Raw genomic sequence first — 18,138 nt, 5'->3', positions numbered from 1 at the left:
GTCTGGGCAGGATCCAGAGATCCTAAGAACAGGGCAGAAACTGTTGGATCAGGCCACCTTGTCCATCACTCTATGCTGCCCCTACAGCTCCTGTGTGGAAAGCTCTCTACCCTATTATCTGCCCACTTCTTTTCAAATCAGGCAAATTCAGAGCCCTACGTTTCACCTGTAAGGTCCTCGGTGGTTTGGGGACAGTCATAGAATCACAGATTCATGGAGTTGTAGGAGTGCTACAGAGGCCATCTAGTCCAACCCCCTGCTCAGTGCAGGATCAGCTTAAAACATCCACGAGAAGTCGCTGTCCAGCCACTGCTTAAAGACTGCCCATGAGCTCCCCACCTCCATGGGCCACCTATTCACTTCTGAACTACTTGGACTGTGACCCCCCCCCCCGATATGTACCCAGTCCCACACTACACGTAGTTAAAACCTGTTACTGCAGGTTGTCTTCTCTGCTGCCAACAGGAACCACTCCCTGCCCTCCCCCAAAGGAGAACCTTTCAGATACTTAAATGCAGCCCTCCTGTCCCCTCTTGACCTCCTCTTCTCTAAGCAGAACATTCCCAAGTCCCTCAGCCTTTCCCCCTAGAGCTTGGTCCCCCTGGCCCTGGATCATCCTCGCTGCTCTCCTCAGCTTTCCCCCACAACCCTTCAGAAGAGCCTTCCCCCACGTCCTGTTCTCTCTGTCCCGACCAGTAGGGCTTAAGCAGGGTTGGGGCTTTCTCAGTGGTGGCTCCTTTGGAACCTCCTCCCAGCATCCCGTGAGGCTCACCTGGAAGAAAGGAGGTGCTCGGCCCAAACAGTTCTCTTTCTCCAGGCTTTGAACTACGGGGTTTTTGTTTAGCTGTTTCATGGTCTCCTCCCAACCTGAGGATTGTTTTATCAATATCATTTTGAACTGCTCCATTTCACATGCTTTTATGCCCCCGGCTGGCTTTTATTTGCTGCTTTTATTGGAATTTTTATTGACCTGCCTTGTTTTATTGTTTCCAGGGGCTCGGATCCACCAGGTCTTTGCCCAAACGGAACTGTGCGGTGGGGGGGGGGATGGGACACCCCTCCCACTAGCACCATGTGCTAAGTGAAGAATAGCATATTCCAAACTGTGTTTCCACTTGCACAAGATGTCTGTAAGCAATTTCTGGGCATTAATAAGCTACAGGGCGGAAACTGCGCTACTTAGGTTTCTGCTTGTGCATTGCTGGATTCCAAGCCATGCTCTACTTGGTCTTGTTTTATGGCTGTAAGCCACTTCGAGTAGGTGTGGAGAAGGTGCCACATGCATTTCCCAGATCCAGAAGTTCTTGATTTCGCTGAATCCTTTTGCTCTAGAGCCAAAGGGGCACGCTGAGCCCTGCTGGCCATCCTGAGAACGGCTGGGTGAACTAAGGCCACACAAAGACACAGGGTAGCTGTTTCCTTCCATCAGTTGGCAGGTCTTCTGACTGGCCCCTGGAGATCTGATTGGTAGTGCCTTAAAAGACATCCTGAAATGAAGAAGAAGGAGAGTTGGTTCTTATATGCCGCTTTTCTTTACCTGAAGGAGTCTCTGAGCGGCTTACAGTCGCCTTCCCTGGGAGGTGGGTGAGGCTGAGAGAGCCCTGATATCACTGCCCGGTCAGAACAGCTTTCTCAGTGCCATGGTGAGCCCAAGGTCACCCATTTGGTTTCATGTGGGGGAGGAGCAGGGAATCAAACCCGGCTCTCCAGATTAGAAGTCCGCCCTCCTAACCCCCACACCAAGCTGAACAGTTACTTTTAGATTTCCAACAAAGTTTGAGTGGAGTGGCACCTTTAAAACCAGCCAAGTTTAATTCTGGAGATAAGCTTTTGGGTGCAGGTACTTTCAGGCTGCAGGGGCAAGCAGACAGACCGTGCATGCTCTCTTCATGAGCAAGCTTTTAGAAAACTGCTTCCCGAACCATCGCGCCAGTTTTAGCCTTTTTCTTGCCAAAAGGATTTGACGGCTGACTCCTCCTTCTCCCCACCCATCTTGCCGCCTTCTCCCTAATGTGGTTTTTCTGTGCGCAAATACATTCTGGATGCACCTGAGGGGTGAAGGCAGGCTTAATTTAACAGCTATGCGTGACTGAATTCCATTTTCATGCAAAGGAGTATCACCCTTTGGAATAAAAATAATTATTTGCTCAGCATCCTTTGTCACCTGCAAAGAAATCCTTGCCTTCCTTAAAAATGGTTCTCTCTCTGTCTCTCTGGGTGGGGAGGGAGGCACAAAGATAAAATATATCTTTGGATGTTGGGAGTAGTGTGGATATCTGAATATTCAGTGTGGGGCTATGAAGTAAAGAGGGCAGATCTACTCATGCCTTTAGTGACTATTTTTTCCTTCTGAAACAATGACAGAAAATGAGAAAGCGATAATGGGTTTCCAGAATACTGGGGGGAAACTGAAAGGAATAAACAGGGTCCATCCATTTTGCCTATAACTGGCACCTGCGTTTGTTGTCTGGAATGGCCAGTGAAGTGGGGATGGGTTCTCTGGTCTGTTTAAACACAACAGGGGGGAATCTACTCTGAGAGTCGAGTAGACACAACCCCCCGTCAAGAGGGATCAAAAGGAAAAAAGAACCACCCTAACCCAGCAATGAAAGTAATGAATAAAATGAAATGAAACAACACCTTTTTTTAAAGTGCACTTCCGCATTGAGAGAGACAGGACAAAGTGTGAGTCCAGGAGCACCTTTAAGACCAACCACCTGTGATTCATGCGACAAAAGCGGACACCTTGAATAAAACTTAGTTGGTCTGAAAGGAGCCCCTGGACTCAGACCCCGTTCTGCCGCTGCAGACCCAGAAGGCAGAGTGCCCCGTCTAGCCGCCTCGAGCGTTGGAGAGTCCAGCTCTGAAGAGCTCCGCAGCTACGAGGATGGGATCCGAGCAGCCAAATAGAAAAACTAATTAAAGCTCACGCGCTAATTGTTGCCAGAAGTCGGGAGAGGCAGTTGGGAGGAAGCCGTTTGACATCTGCTGCCTGCTGATTGGGAGCCGGGAGAGCGGCAGGGATTGTGGCGGCAAACGGAGACCCCTTGACCCAGCGGTGGCGGGGGGGGAATGCAGGGGGGCTGCGGCTTTAGGGTACGAACAAACCAGGAGGTGGTCTGAAGACCGGAGGAAGAGCCCTGGGTTACGGGGGAGGCTTGGCATGAGCAGGAGAGGGGCTGGGGCTCAGTGAGAGAGCCTCTGTGTTGCGCACGGAACATGGAAGGCTCCCGGTTCGAGGCTCGGCATCCCCTCTGAAAGCATCTCTCCGGCAGCCGGTGCTGAAAAAGGCCTTTCTCTTCCTGAGAAGAAGCTTCACCAGATCTTGACCTCCTGAACACCCTCTGACCTTCCCAGGGGGAGCTGTGTGCTTCCCAGAGGCCTGATTAACACTGTTATTTTATTCATTTAATGCAGTGCTCCTTTCCTGAAGAAATGTGTGTGCACACAAGAGTTTGTACTTTGAATCAAATTGTGAGGGTCTTGAAGGCACCCCTGGACTCAAACTTTGTTGTGCTGTGTCAGACGAACACAGTGACACACCTGAATCTCTCTCCATTTTAATATATTTAAGTGGGTCACCATGGTGGTCTGAAGCAACAGAACATAGTTCGAGCCCAGGGGCACCCACAAACACCCACAAAGTGTTTTTTCAAAGTGTGCATGCACAATTTCTCAGACATAATTATAAGGGAATTACCAGTCCATGTTTATAACTAGAGGATAAATTAGCAGTAAATTGGTAAACAACATATTGAAGATTTTTAACATTCACAAGCCAAACAGAAATAAGAAGCTTGGCAAATAAGGTTATTATTGATTTGGTTTCAATTCCAGGGCAAAACCATAGGGAAGGAAATAAATCTGTCCAAATTGGGGATAAATGGGCAGATGCGTTTTCATAGCTCAAGAACCCAAAAATTTAGTACTAAAGTTAAAAACCCAAGGCTTCTTTAAATGTCACTGGATTCTCCCTTCTGGGAAGCTGGCATGCCTGCATTTGAGCCACCAGGTGGCGCTTTTGGCCAATGGGCTTGACTTATCTTCCTGGAGTACCTTTGGAATGATTTTTGTGAGTGGACGGTTTGTGGAGGAAGCAAACCACCCAACGGCCCAAAGAGTGAAAGGAAATCACCTGCTGTAATAGGCCGAGACTTAACAAGCAGCCACTTAAATTATTAACCGGAATGCAAAGACACACAAACCAAGCTCTCGTTAAACCATTTTATGAGTCGAGGGTGGAGGAGTGCCACATCTCCTGGGTCCTGGAGCGGCTAACTCAGTTGTACCAGGAATTTTATTTTAGGGAGAGGGGATCTTTGATACAGCTCACTGTGATCTCCAAAAGACTGAGTGTTGACTCCAAGGGGGGCACTAAGGGTCTCAAACCTGGAACGTCAAGGCAGATTCTGCACCAGGTGCAACTAACTGCATGCAACAAAGCCCTGGGTTTAAAAAATATGAAACCAGACAGAGCAGTAAATTCTGCACAATGGCCATGGCGCAAGGGGGCAGTGACCAGCCAGCAGAAGTCTGGTGCAGTCCAGGGCCTTCTGCTCCCTCGAGGCTGCTAGGTCTGGTGTGGGCTCCCCTGGATGGGCTGAATAACCCCCTCTGGAATTCTCCATCCCCGTCTCCTGAATAGTCCCCCTCCCCCACATCATGGCTCTTCCATGTTTGCCATAACTTTTCAAGTGACTTATTTCTCTGTTTTTTCTGCCTGTCCTGAAGTGTGAGCAATAGCACAGTCAGAATCGCAAGCGGATCAAGCGATTCTTTCCCCTTTGGGTCAGTGCAAATACATTCCCATTCCAGAGTAGATATTTCACCTTTATCTGATCTCTTTCTCGGCCTTAAAACCGCAGAACTTCTTCAAAGCGTGGCTGCGTTTATAGTCATTTTTCAAGAAGATCTTCATCTTTCTAAAAACAAACAGCAAAATGAAATCTCATCTGTGTTATTGAATTTTCCTCGCTATTGAATAAAGAGTCATATTTGTAGTGGCCATTTCTGTGGAGGCAGGAGGAGTTTGGTTTGTCAGTAGGGTCACCATAGATCAACTCAGCAGGACTTATCTTTACCCCCCCTCCCCCTTCTGCCAGGGTTTGCATTTTCTCAGTGGTAGGGCCTGGTTTTCAGAACAGTCCTAGAGGAGACATCCACAAAACTCCTGCCTGGATTCTCACTGGGTAAATGAAACTTCTGGACAGATTTGCAGTAAAATTGGGTCAGAAAATGGGTGTAATTTGTTCTTGAGGATGTTCATCAAGTGTTTATTAGACTGCCTTTTAACACATAGTTCCTAACTGTCCAGTGCTGCCCTGAACTTTGGAAAGGTGTGAACAAAGCTACTTCATATATGTACAATTTTCTGGAAACCAAACCTCTGAATTTCAAAATAGTGAACAAAAGCTACATGCCACATTAAAAGTTCTCAATACTAACACATCCCCCATTCAGAATTTCCATACCCACCAATCAGAGTTATAATGGAAAGTGTTGGAAATGTCATGAAATAAATGTATCATTCTATCGTGTATGGTGGACTTGTCAGAGGGCAAGGGCATACTGGATTATGATTCATGATGATATTGAAAGATATCGAAAAACAGATTTGCAGTGGATCCAAAATGTAGGTTACTCGGTATAGTACCAGACCAAAATGTACACTGAACTTGTTAAATGTATGGTTACAGCTGCCAGGATCTTATATGCATCAGGATGGGGGGGGGGAATCTTTACCAGATCTTACAGTGTAGTTAAACAAACTGATGGAATATGGGTCAATGGCAAAACTTATATATTGGATGCACAACAGCTCAATATCAGACTTTGGAGTCCAATATTAGATTATATTGATTGATAAAGTGAGATGGAAAGAAATAATTGATTTAGAATCATAGAATCATAGAGTTGGAAGGGGCCATACAGGCCATCTAGTCAAACCCCCTGCTCAACGCAGGATTAGCCCTAAGCTTCCTAAAGCATCCTATACTTATGTGAAGTATATGTAAACAATGGAAACAGGTAACCTTGGGGATAATATAACAGGTACTTTGCGGTAGTACTGATGAGGTAAAGGGGGGGGAATATATAATCTGTGTGCACCTCATCAGTACTACTGCAAAGTAACTGTTATATCCATGTACATAACAATATACATATATACACACACACACAGTGAAATGTCAGCTTAATATTTATAGTTCTGTAAATGTAATATGTACTGTCTTTCTCTTTTCTACATTCTGTAACATGTAGTGTTTTTTAAAACTTTTCTGAATAAATAATTTTTTAAAAATTCATCCCCACTTAGGAGACTGAAGAGTGGAAAAGCTGAATTGAAAGTGTCAAGCAGTCCTAAAATCAGGCCGGGCCCCCAGTTTCAAGCCTCCAAAGGTCAGGTGGAACTGAGTTTCTTTTTGTTCTAAAAAATGTAATATTGATGTGCATTTAAGAATGACACCAGCAAGTCAAATAGCCACCGACTGATTAATTGGTGTCCAGTGATCAATTACTTTAAAATTAATTAATTGGAAGACTTTCCACTAAAAATCATCTTTTCGCAATGAGATTATTTGGAAGTTAGCTGTCAAGCACAAACCAGTCACTTAATAATATAGAATACTTGATTCATAATTGTTAATAAGCAGTTCCGTTCTCCCTTTTTATGTTCTTTTCAAGTTGTTTTTAAGCACTGAAATGTGGAAGGATTAGTGTGATGGAATGTAATGAATGGGGTCCAAGAACATTCATTTCCCATTTTTCTCCCCTTTTACTTTTATTCAAATGACATTTTGGCAGTCTATCCACATCAGCCAATAGAATGCCAGCAGGGGTGCTACTCACTAAATCACTGGTGGGGGGGGCAGATTATGCCACTTCAGAGCAGCTACGAAGAAGGCCATGAGTCTATGAAACCAGCTCCAGGGTTTCTCTTGCTGACCTCAGATTTTGCAATATTCCCTCTGGCAGCAGGATGCTTGAAGCCACACAGGCCAGTCTGCACCTCAAATTAGGCTCAGAAATAGAGAGGTTTATTGAAGTGGCAATATGGAGTTCATGATTATTCTTGCTGAAACTGATTTGATAAGCAATACATTGATGAATATAACCCCAAGGATCCTTACCCTGAAATAGACCCAAACACAGCTCAACTGAAGAAGGCGAGATTCCCCTTTTCCCCAAGACAATGACGGGCACCTCCATTCCCACAGAAAGTGCCTGGTGCAGCCTCGCACCCCGGTGCACGTGACAAGCTGAACATGGCCAGGCTCACCCGGTAATATCCAAACTCCTCTCCTCCCACATTACCCCAAAAGGAATTTAGCAAAGCCAAGTGGTTACAAGCAGTTTTCCCAGGCCTGCTGCCCCCCTTTGACAAATGACCATACATCTGACAGCTGGCACCAACAAGTTATTGTAGACACGTCATTGATACCTTACAAATAACCCCAAATGACCCTGGCGGAAGGCTGACAGGCTGACCCTGACAAGTAGCCAGCTGAAGCATTTCAGCACATGTATCATGGTAACTGCTTATTCCTGAAATTAATCAGGCTGCACCTATTTGTATGGAAATGTTGTTTCTGAACAATCTTCATGGGCAGCCCCACGTGGAGTGCATTACAGTAGTATAATCCAGCACAATTTTGGGAAATTCACTGCATTAATTCGCAGCAAATTAGCAAGCATTTTTTTTATCCTGTTTAAAATTCTGAGGCAGCTTGTCATTTATTCCTGGGAGGGGGAAGGATGATTTTAGTGGGCCAGTCAAGATTTATGACCTGATACGAAGGCTCATGGACTATATTTAAAATTAAACTGAGCACAAACCAGATTATTTTAAGAGTGATTTGGGTTAGGTTATTTTTATGCCTTATCACAGCAGCACCGTTATCAACTGAGCCCACCTTTTTCCTTTGCAAAATCTCAAATTAGACTGGGACCCTTTGGGGGAAAGATGGCCGTGAGCAGCAGTGGGGCTGAAGCAGCAGTCCAGGGGCTCCTTCAAGACCAGCCGAGTCTTATTCCAGGTAGGAGCTGCGTGTGCACATGGAGGTTTAGAAGACCTTGGATAAAACTTGGTCTCGAACGTGCCGTTGGCCTTGGCTTTTGGGGAAAGGATGCGTGCTTTTTCAGTCATGCCTCTCCATAACTTGGGGAAAGACTGTTTCCAAAGGTAGAGCAAACCCTCGTCCATCCCTTGATGGCTGGGGTGTGGGTGAATAATGCGCAACCCCTGGGGAAGGGGTGTCCCTCAAATGTTCCCTTCCCCTGGCCCCTTTTGGGGCTTGCCCGGACCTCACTACCTTTGCATGCGTGGACTGGAGCGGCTGGATCCGCCTTCTCCCACTGGAGGGTCAGGGGGGAGCCCTTTTCCATTTGAGTGCAGATAGTGGGAGACGGATGCCCCTCCGGGGGCAGGAATGGTACCTGCCAAGGAACCAGGATCTTCCTGCAGGTGGGAATCAGCCTAAGGATGCAGCCACCGAACCTGCTGACTTGGGGGGACCACTGCCGGCCATCCCTGGGGGACGGCTAGCTGCCGGGCCTTGGTCTAGGGGCCCTCTTCTACAGGCGCCGAAAAGCTGTTTTGGGGGAGGGGGCTAGTCCCTACCTCTGAGAAAGGGTGCCAGGCACGACGAGGAGGGGGCTGCCTTTCGGGTGCAGGGACCACATGCTCCTCGTTTGCCAAACAGCCCCCTTTCTAAGTTTTCTCCCCCCCCCCCTTCATCTGCGAGCTGCGCGCAGGGCAAGGGCTGGCAAGATCGCGCGTTCGCGCCCCGCCCCCGGCAGAAGTTTGCCGGTCGCCGCCGCCGCCTCTCCCCGCGCCCAGCGCCCGCCGCCTTCGCCAACTTGGGCGCCCGCGGGCTCAGGCCGCCACCCTCGCTCGTCGCCCGGCGCCCCGGCCACTGCCTGGCCCGGCCTGGGCGGCTGGGCCGGGGGCGGCGTCCGTCCGAGGGGGAGGCGGGCGGGCAGGGCCGGCTGGGCTGGGGCTCCTCGCTCGCCCCCAAGATGGCCGCCGATGCGGGATCGATGGTTCAATATCGGAAGCGGCTGGAGCTGGGCCGCCTGCAGGTGAGGGCCGGGCCGGAGCGGCAAGGGGGGGGAGCGGCAAGGGGGCGCCCGCGGGCTCCGGGCCAGGGGGGCGGCAGGACCCCTCCCCCCTCTCCTCCCCCCCCCCCCCGATAGGGATCCGCGATTGATCCCGCCGCCGCTGCTGCTCTTTGTTCGGTTCGCTCATCGATCACGCGGCGGCGGCGGCGGCGGCCACGGGCAGCGCTCGAGAGGCGGGCGGGCGGGCAGGAGGCCGGCCGGAGGAGGAGCTGGAGCTGGAGCAGGAGCAGGAGCGCCGCCGCCGCCGCCGGCTGGCCGGGCTGGATGGACGCGCCGCCGGGCAGCCCCGGGCTGCAGCCTCCGCCGACGGAGCCCGGCCCCTGCCCCTGCCCCTGCCCCTGCCCGCCGGGCGGCCAACTTCTCGGCGCTGCCAAGGTACCGGGGGGGGGGGGGAGGGAGGGGGTGGCTTCTCTCCCCGGCGAAGTTGGCTCCCCCGCCGCCCCCCCCCCTCCCGCGCTCCCGCTCCGCCACTTGGCCGGCGCCGCCGCTCTCAGCGCCACCCCGCAGCGGGGCTCCCTCGACGGGGAGGGGAGGGGAGGGGGCGTCTCGGCCAGCCCGCCTCTCGCCGCGTCCACAGCCGTTGGGGACACTCGCGGGCGGGCGGGCGGGCGTTTGCCCTGGCGCTGCCTGGCCGCTTTCCTGCCCCCTCAACCCCGAGGCAGGTAAGGGGCTGGCGGGGGGGGCAAGAGATGCAACGACTCCGGCTGGGGCGGCTGGGGGGGGGTCGCCTCTGTCGGGAAGCGCGGCCGGGGGCAGTCCCTGGGGCGGGAGGCTGGCTCGCAGGGTGCCCGTGGGGGGTGGGGGGGTGCCCGGCGCCCTTCCCTCTCTGGCATGCGGCGGGCACGAGGCGCCGTCCGGGCAGGGGCTGCTGGGCGGGTGCCGGCTCCTGCTCTTTCGGGACGACTGGTGCGCCGGAGCCAGGGGCGGGCGGGCGGGGGGGGCGCTCTGGTCGCGAGCCGCTTCGGGATCTCCCTGGGGCGCCGCTCCGGGGCTTGGGACCTCCGGCCGCCTCCAAGCGGGGCCAAAAGCGAGGCCGTCCTCACGGGCACCTGACCGGGGAGCGGGACGGCCCATAGAGGCCCCCGCGGTGGAGATTTCGTGGAGCACTTTAGGCTTTACATGGATGGCCGGACTGCCCCGGTCTCCGTGGCGTTAACTGTGTGTGTGACCGGGATTTCATAGGCAGTTAAGCACCCTCCCTTTGCTTCCAGGGGGGGGGGGCGGTCTATTAATCAATCAGTCAATCAATCATAGCCAGGCCCAATGGTTGACGCCTGTCCCAGATTTTGTTGGGGGGTTGCCCAAAGTGTTTGAATTAAAACAGGCGCCATATTTGAATGGTATTGGGGGGGGGGGGGCTTGTGTTGATGTCTCCTGGCAGAAGGGCCAGTGTTCCTGCTTAGGTGTGCCCATTATTTATTTATTTATTGATTATATTTATATACCGCCCTCCCCAGGGGCTCATTGATTGATAGACTCATCCAGAGAAGCAAGAGGCACTCGGCTCGGGGCAGAAATGTGTCAGGAGTCATTAAGCCAGCATTATCCCCCACAGACGGTGAAGTTTGGGAGAAGCTAGTGACTCATGCTGGTCCACAACAGGTATCCTCCTTCATGCTGGATGGTGATTGCTCCAGAATCTCTCCCATGTTGGGAAGTGGACTGCTCTACAAAGCCAGAACAGTCACTCAGGCAGAGATACAGCAGTCATCCTCCTTGATGGATGGATGCTTCAGCTTATAGGAGCCTTGGTTTTCCTTTCCTGGCCGGCTTGCAGTTCTCTCAGGGTACTCTCGGTGTCTCGGTGCAGGTCTAATACGATTGGAGCTCTGAAGGCAGGGAGAGTTAATGTACAGTGTTGCGTAATTTTTGTTGAGGGTGCAGAGCAGACGCGTCGGCCCATGCTGAATTCATACCGTGGCCCCCGCAATAGCAGGGGGGGATCCCTGTGGCGCAATCGCTTCCTCTGCAGGGTGCATAACTGGACCGTGCTACGCTGGAACCACTGCCCCTGTGGAACTCACAGAGGGAGGAAGATGTCATTTCTGTGGCTATTAAATAGCTTTGAAAGTAGCATGCTTCTCAGGGGAGTGAGCAAATTTAGGGATGTTTTTATGATGCTTTGGTAGCGGAATATATCGGTGGCTTGAGAATGTAATGCCGTTCATCTCTTAAGGAGCTTACTTGCTACAGCTGCGGCGTTTCCCAGGTGCTTGGAACCGTCACCACGGCCTGGCTCTTCCTAGGGTTGGAGGAGGTGACAAAAAGGGATTAGATCCCTTCCGAGACCCTGGGGATATGAGCCCCCCCTTCCTCGGAGGCTGTGGCCTGAAAGGCTGATGGACATGTCTTGGGGGGGGGGGGCGAGGGAACGAGGCAGCCAGCAAGACTGTAGAGCAGGGGTAGTCAAACTGGCCCTCCAGATGTCCATGGACTACAGTTCCCATGAGTCCCTGCCAGCGAATGCTGACGGGCTCATGGGGATTGTAGTCCATGGACATCTGGAGGGCCGCAGTTTGACTACCCCTGCTGTAGAGGAAGAGCCTGAAAAGTTTCCCGTGGCAGAGGGGTTTGGCATTGGGGAAACCTTGGACTGGTTCGCCGTTGTGCTCTGTTGCGGAGGAGTCTGCGGCTTTAATTTGCCAATGTTCCGACTGAGCGGGTTGCTGTGTTTGGGTGCTCATCTGTGAAGATGGTGAGGCGTTTTCTGATTTATGCTCAGGGTAGGCCATGCTCTCTCTCTCTCATTTGCACTGGGATCTTTGCTTGCGGAGTCTGTGCATATGCTGTGTCCTGTCTCCATGTGCTGCTTGTCATTCTGGTGTTTCTCTTTTCTAGCGTGGTGGTTAGTACCTCTGGCATGCCCTGCCTGGCCCAGGCGAGGGTGATCTCCTTGCGTCTCAGAGGCTACGTTGGGTCACCCCTGATTAATATTTGGATGGGAGACCGACCCGAGGAGCCCAGGTTGCTGCAGAGAGGCCAGTGAGGGCAAACCGCCTCTGCCTGTCCCTTCCCTGGCAAACCTCAGGAGGAGGTTGTCAGAAGTCGTTTGAGACTGGTTTGAGCTTGGATGGGTCAGGCCAGCCTGATCTCCAGATCTTGGAGGCTAAGCAGGGCGGACCCTGGTTATAGCTGGACGAGAGCCTGGCAAGGAAGTCTGGGGTAGTTGTGCTGGGGCAGGTCCCGGCAGATGGCCTCTGCACGCACCTTGCCTTGCTTGGGGCTGCTTTTTTCGGTTTGGGTAGGCATTTCCAAGCGCCGATGGAAAGGCCTCAGTTGCTGCGGAGGCTGCAGGAGGAAGGGAAAGGAGAAGGGGAGCCCGGTTGGAGGGAGGGCACCAGCCCTCGTGGGCATGAAAGGAGTGGGGAAGGCATGGGGTGCTCCAGGATTCACCTCAGGCAGCCGACCTGCAGGAAGGGAGGAAGGAAGTGCAAAGGGTGAAAACTCTATAGCTGTCAGAGTGGAGGGGCAGTGTGGTCCTCTGGGACCCGGGTTTTCCTGCTTTCCAGTTGGTGGTCTTGGCACCCTGCCCTGAACTGGCTGCTGCTCTGGCCTCCAGCCAGCAGATGGCAGCAGTGCAGGCAATTGGCACCAGCCCAGCGGGACTTCCAGTTTGAAACCCAGGGGTTGGAGATGTGGCCATCCCGTTCAGTCAACTCATCTTGGGTCTTGTGCTGTGCGAAGATGGACCCATGGGTTTGGGTTCAGAAGCTCCCCTGATCTGGGCTTTACGAGGAGCCACTGGGGGAAGGACCACTGCTGTCCTTCTCATCTTTCTGCTGGAGTGCTTAGAGAGGGTCCATTTAGGATTCTGTGTCAGCGGTGGAAATGGCCAATTGTTCCTCTGTTGAATAGTATTTGCTTGCAGAAAGCAGCCTGATTTTGGATCCTTCAGGCCACAAGTGGCTCATGACTCTGGAGAGAGGGAGATGCACCCCCCCCCCCGTGCTAGAGCAGTCTGCAAAGAGATCTGTTGTGGAGATCTGGACTTGTTCCCCTTCCAGATCATGTCCGTGTTGCCTCCCTGGCTGCCTCAACAGTGCCCATACTGGCCCAAAGGGGGCTTCCCCCACTAGACCTGCCACCCTGGGTTGAGAAATACTGGGAGAGTTGGAGGGTGGGGCCTGGGGAGACCAATGCCACAGACCCCCCCCCCCCCCAAGTGGCCGTTTTCTCCTAGATCAATTGTAAAAGCTGGGTATCTCCAGCTGCCTCCCAGGGGGTGGCAACCCTCTTCCCTGCCCAGCTCAACAAGACCTGATGGGGCTGCCAGATTGCAGGAGCTCTGCAGGGGCAGAATGGGGTGGTCCACCTCCCGCCAAGGGGAGGGGGCTCCCCCTCAGCAGGCCATTGAGAAAGTGGGTCGGAAGCGGAGTTGGGCATCCCTCAAACTGAAATGGCCCAGAGGCAAACACAAGCCCTGGCCCCAGAGATGGTGGGGAGCTTTCTGACCTTCAAAATGAAACAAACTGCTCCTCTCTGTGCTTGGGGATCTGATCCTGTCCCATGGAGGGCCTGCATGCAGTTTGCAAATCTCTGGAGCGTCTCTTCTCCGCTCTGGCTTTGCCAGGCTGTCACGCCCCACCCACCCCCCTTGCCCCATGACTTCATAATTCAGCCGACTTCTGGCCTGGAAGTTTGCCATGTGCTTCCCGCACCTCCTCATAGCCTGAATGGTAGGAACCCCACCCCCAACCCCTGCTTTGGGGCATTCCCCGGAGACTCCAACAGGCAGGGGGTTGGAAAACAGCACCGTTTGGACAATCCTGACCTACAGAGCCTGGAATACATGCTGGTAACACGATAGACCCCGTAAGCGCTTTGATCGTGGCTTCGGCTGGTTTTCTGCGGCGAGCCAGCGCTCTTGGAAACGAGGACAGATAAAAAATGACGGCCGGCATATTTCATTAGGCGATGAGATTGTTTAACGGGGGAGTGTTCCCACCTGGCCAGCCTGCCTGCCTTTGCTCTCTCCTGTGCTGTTGGGTCCTCACCACTTTGGGATCCTTTCTCCGCTTCCATCTGGCTCTGGGTTGGCTGTTACTTGCTTGCCTCGTCTCCCTTCTGTGCTTCTCCCGAATTTCTTCTGATCTAGCTTATTGTAGGGAGCAGACAGGGAGCGGCCATGGCTCAGTGGGACCTGTTTGGGGAGAGGGAGAGCAGCTGCTTGCCATGCAGAAGGCTCCAGGATCCGTCCTTGGCATCTCCGGTGAAAGGAAGCAGAGGGGAAGGACCTCCGCCCGAGACCCGGGAGAGCTGCATCCACCCTGAGGAGACTGATTTAATAGTCTAAGGCAGGGCTAGTCAACCTGTGGTCCTCCAGATGTCCATGGACTACAATTCCCATGAGCCCCTGCCAGTGTTTGCTGGCAGGTGCTCATGGGAATTGTAGTCCATGGACATCTGGAGGACCACAGGTTGACTAGCCCTGGTCTAAGGCAGTTCCAGGGGTGTAGCCCTAAGTGGGATGTGTTCTGAGCAGAAAACAGAAGGTTTTGCTCTAAGAATTCTGCTTTCAAAAGAGGCTGATTTTAGCAAAAGGCTGAACAGAGGTACGTGCTTCTTGGGGGGGGGGTGCTCTGAGATTGAACTCCTCCTGTTAAAATGCTCCTTGTTAAAGGTTGGCTTGCACGTCTCCTTTGCACTCACGCTGACGTTTGCGATAGGACAATCCTTTCCTTCCCTTCCACCAGATCTGGTCCTTGACATTAACCAGGCAAGCGGTGGGGTGTGTGGATGTTGTTCGCCAAGTAGAGCTTCCCTATTCAGTGGCAGTGTGCCTCCCGAAACACCAGCGGCTGGGAGTGAGCAGTAGGGTGCTGCCTCCCCAACTACTCTGGGATCGGAACACATTGGTGGGCGAGGCGAGGCGAGGCGAGGGGGCCGTCGGTCTGATCTGGCACCGCTGCTCTTGTTAAACAAGGCTTGCCTCTATTGCGCTGAGGCGTTGGTGCCTGAGATGCTCTCTAGTTAAGCAGTCTTCCTGTTTAATAAATATTTATTAGCTCTTAATAGGTACTAATGCACATTGGAGGGATCTAATAAGCAGAGTCAGTTAGAATGTAGCTGGAAAAGTGCAGGGGAGTATCGGTGGTAGGGAAACGGTGGTTCTTGTCTGGCGGCCAAACTGGAGTTTATTTGGGGGGCCATACGTGCCTAATTGCCTTCTCCCCCCCCTGTTTTGCTGCCATTTTTCTGAAACCCAGAACAAAACTTGAGTCCAGTGGCACCTTTAAGACCAACCAAGTTTAATGCTGCCTATAAGCTTTCATACCTGTGTGCCCGACCCTGGGAGCTAATCCTCAGCATTAAACTCGGTTGGTCTTAAAGGTGCCCCTGGACTCAGACTATGTTCTGCTGCTGCAGACCAGCACAGCTTCCACCTTGAATCTTTCCCAAACCTGTTTGCTGTAATCTTTTGGGAAAGGACAGGAAGATGTGTCTTTTTGCAGGTCACTGAAACAGTGGCTTAATTTTCTCGGCCTCAGCTCTCCCTGCATCTGCTGTTTCCCCCCACCACTAGAAGGTATTTTTGAGCATTCAAAAATAACGTTTGACAAGCTGCTAAAGGGTTATAACGATTCGTCTACTCGGATGTCTGAATCCTCAGCATTTTATTTCTTAATTTAATTGCTTATTTATAGTCTGCCTTTCTCATTGAGACCCAAGGCAGACTGCAGTTGTAAATCATACAGTCTACAGCAGGGGTGGCCGCACTGTGGCTCTCCAGATGTCCATGGACTACAACTCCCATGAGCCATGGGAAATGTAGTCCGTGGACATCTGGAGAGCAACAGTTTGGCCTCCCCTGATCTATAGAGTGAAAAGGCATCTGATGGGGATTACAGAAATTGGATGGAAATATACATCTCTAGGCCTTTTCTTAGCAGGGATGGGCCTTTACCCTTATATCTCCACAACAAGTGAGGCCAAAGACTGACTTTTGATAAAGGAAAACTGGCAGTCATGATGTAATTGCCTTGAAATTCCCCAGAAGATTTTAGGAAATTGTTTGTACTTAAATTAACTTACCAACAAGGAGATAAACGCATAAATGAGTTGCCCTGAATCCAGAAAATAGATTTAGGGAATTAGTTTTGATTAATTTGTGTAATGTAGATATTTGTTATATTGCTGTGCACTGTAATTTTTTCGTTTTTGTCCTTCTTAAAGCTATTTTACTTGTAAAGTCTTGAGTTTATTAATACTTTAAAAGGCATCCTCTTAAGCATGGGTTCTGCCTGAAATGTCGGAAGGGTTCTCATGAGAGAGATGCATAGCCTCGCTCCCCGACATTTTGTTGTTGCCTCTGGGTCATGTGGAAGCCGTTTTGTTATCATGCTCTGTGTCGGAAGTTGAAAGGCACATGCAGACATGGAAGGCTTAGGAGGCCCTGATATAGGGGATTATTCTTATTGATGATGCTAATCACATTATTTGTAGCCTGCCCTTCCCCTAGGGCTCAGGGCAGTAACACTATTTAAAAAAAACAATAGAACAGTATTATATTTTAAAACATAATAATGGTTCCCTTCAAATAGTTCTCACGGCTTCTGTTCTCGTAGAGGGAGGGTGGATCTAGATGAGGGGTAGTCAAACTGCAGCCCTCCAGATGTCCATGGACTACAATTCCCAGGAGCCCCTGCCAGCATTCGCAGGAGGGCCGCAGTTTGACTACCCCTCATCTAGATCAAGTGGTCAGGCTGATTTGGTTGGTTACGAACAAGGAATTCAGCACTCTTTTTAGGCCCTAACTCTGTGGAACTGTCCAAGGTCCTGCAGAGACTTGAGCTTGCCAGGGTGAGCTTTCCACCAGGCTGGAGCCATGGCTGAATAGGCCCTGCTCCTGGTTGAGGCCAAGTTATTATCCTTGAGGTAGGCTTTGCTCTCTAGATCAGAAGTTCTTTTTTGGGATATGTGGCGAAAAGGCAGTCATCAGAACATGAGGGCAATATGGCAGCTGCTGCTTTTTCGAAAACACCCTCCGGGGCCTGAGATGGCAGCCATGGGGATGAAGACGAGACCAGGTTGTTTCCACAGATATCTCTGCCTCTGCAGTGGCAATAATTGCTACACAGAAAAGGACCACTCTGTTGGCGGCTTACAGTTGCTTCCCCAAGGCCACCCCCCAAGGAGGGATAATAGGATTTTTATGATTTTTTCGTCGCAATGTGTCTTGAATTGTGGTTAATGGGGTTTTAGTCCTTAGTTTTAAGAGTGATTTTATTGGGGGATTTTATGTATTGTACTGTGTTTTCATATCAGGGACATCGCTCCCCCCCCTAGGAGTTGGAGTGTACGCTACTCCCCTATCCTTTCCTCTTCACCTCTTAATAATTGGGGGAGGGATGGGATTTTTAGCCGCCATGTTAGTAGATTGATGTTTTAATGGGAATTTTAATGTGATTAGTTGTTGTGACCCGCCTCGAGCCTATCAGGAGAGGCGGGAAATAAATCTAATAATAATAATAATAATAATAATAATAATAATAATAATAATAATAATAATATTGTATTTGTGACCGCCATGAGCCGCTGGGGAGTGATGGGATATAAATTGAACAGTCAGGGCATGAACATCTCTCGTCAGCTATTGTTCAGATGTAGAATGCTTCTGTCTATGGAGGTTCCGTGACTCTTTCTCTGAGGTCCTGTGGGCTTTTTCAGAGAACTTGTAGGGCGTTTGTGCCTCTGCACCTCTCTGTGTCCCTCTCTAGCTGCACGTCTTCCCTGTTCGGCAACTGAAGGGCTGAGGAGGGAGTCGCTGCCTCGCTGAATGTTTTCATTGTGCGGAATTTTAAGGGGGGGGGGATGGGGTGTTGATTAAAATGTTCTCGCTGTGCGATAGTCTGGAGTGCATAAATTTTACATATATATCAGCTGGTTGAGACATCCATTAAACACAATGACAGCTCGACTCACGTAAACGTGCCATCATTTAACAACGTGTCAAAATTTTCCTTTATCCGGGATGACAGCGGTAAATATGCGATCAGTCCCATTAACTTTGGGGAACTT

The 18,138-nt window shown here is 51.3% G+C and overlaps 1 protein-coding gene and 1 long non-coding RNA gene across 8 annotated transcripts in view; one reads left to right on the top strand and one right to left on the bottom strand.

The window, feature by feature from the left end:
• Positions 1-795: 795 nt before the first annotated feature.
• Positions 796-8,789, bottom strand: LOC143823236 (uncharacterized). Of its 2 annotated transcripts, XR_013226420.1 has the most exons (4): positions 7,914-8,789; positions 6,850-7,081; positions 4,830-4,922; positions 796-1,487 (listed from the first exon to the last, which is right to left on the bottom strand). It is a non-coding gene; the product is annotated as an uncharacterized LOC143823236 (long non-coding RNA). The 2 variants fall into 2 exon arrangements; XR_013226421.1 differs by lacking the exon at positions 6,850-7,081.
• A 135-nt stretch (positions 8,790-8,924) lies between these two features.
• CUX2 (cut like homeobox 2) overlaps positions 8,925-18,138 on the top strand; it is a 117,893-nt gene continuing 108,679 nt past the window's right edge. Inside the window, exon 1 of one of the 6 annotated variants that reach the window (XM_077309358.1) lies at positions 8,925-9,081. In XM_077309358.1, the coding sequence (XP_077165473.1) occupies positions 9,019-9,081 (63 nt within the window). In that variant the 5' untranslated portion in view covers positions 8,925-9,018. Of the gene's footprint in view, positions 9,082-9,339; positions 9,496-9,706; positions 9,783-18,138 lie in introns of those variants that run through there. The other 5 variants (XM_077309361.1, XM_077309359.1, XM_077309356.1 and 2 more) reach the window with 5 other exon arrangements.

The sequence above is a fragment of the Paroedura picta genome, chromosome 13 (assembly GCF_049243985.1).
Source record: "Paroedura picta isolate Pp20150507F chromosome 13, Ppicta_v3.0, whole genome shotgun sequence".
NCBI lineage: Eukaryota > Metazoa > Chordata > Lepidosauria > Squamata > Gekkonidae > Paroedura > Paroedura picta.
This window is presented reverse-complemented; position numbering and strand designations above follow the sequence as displayed.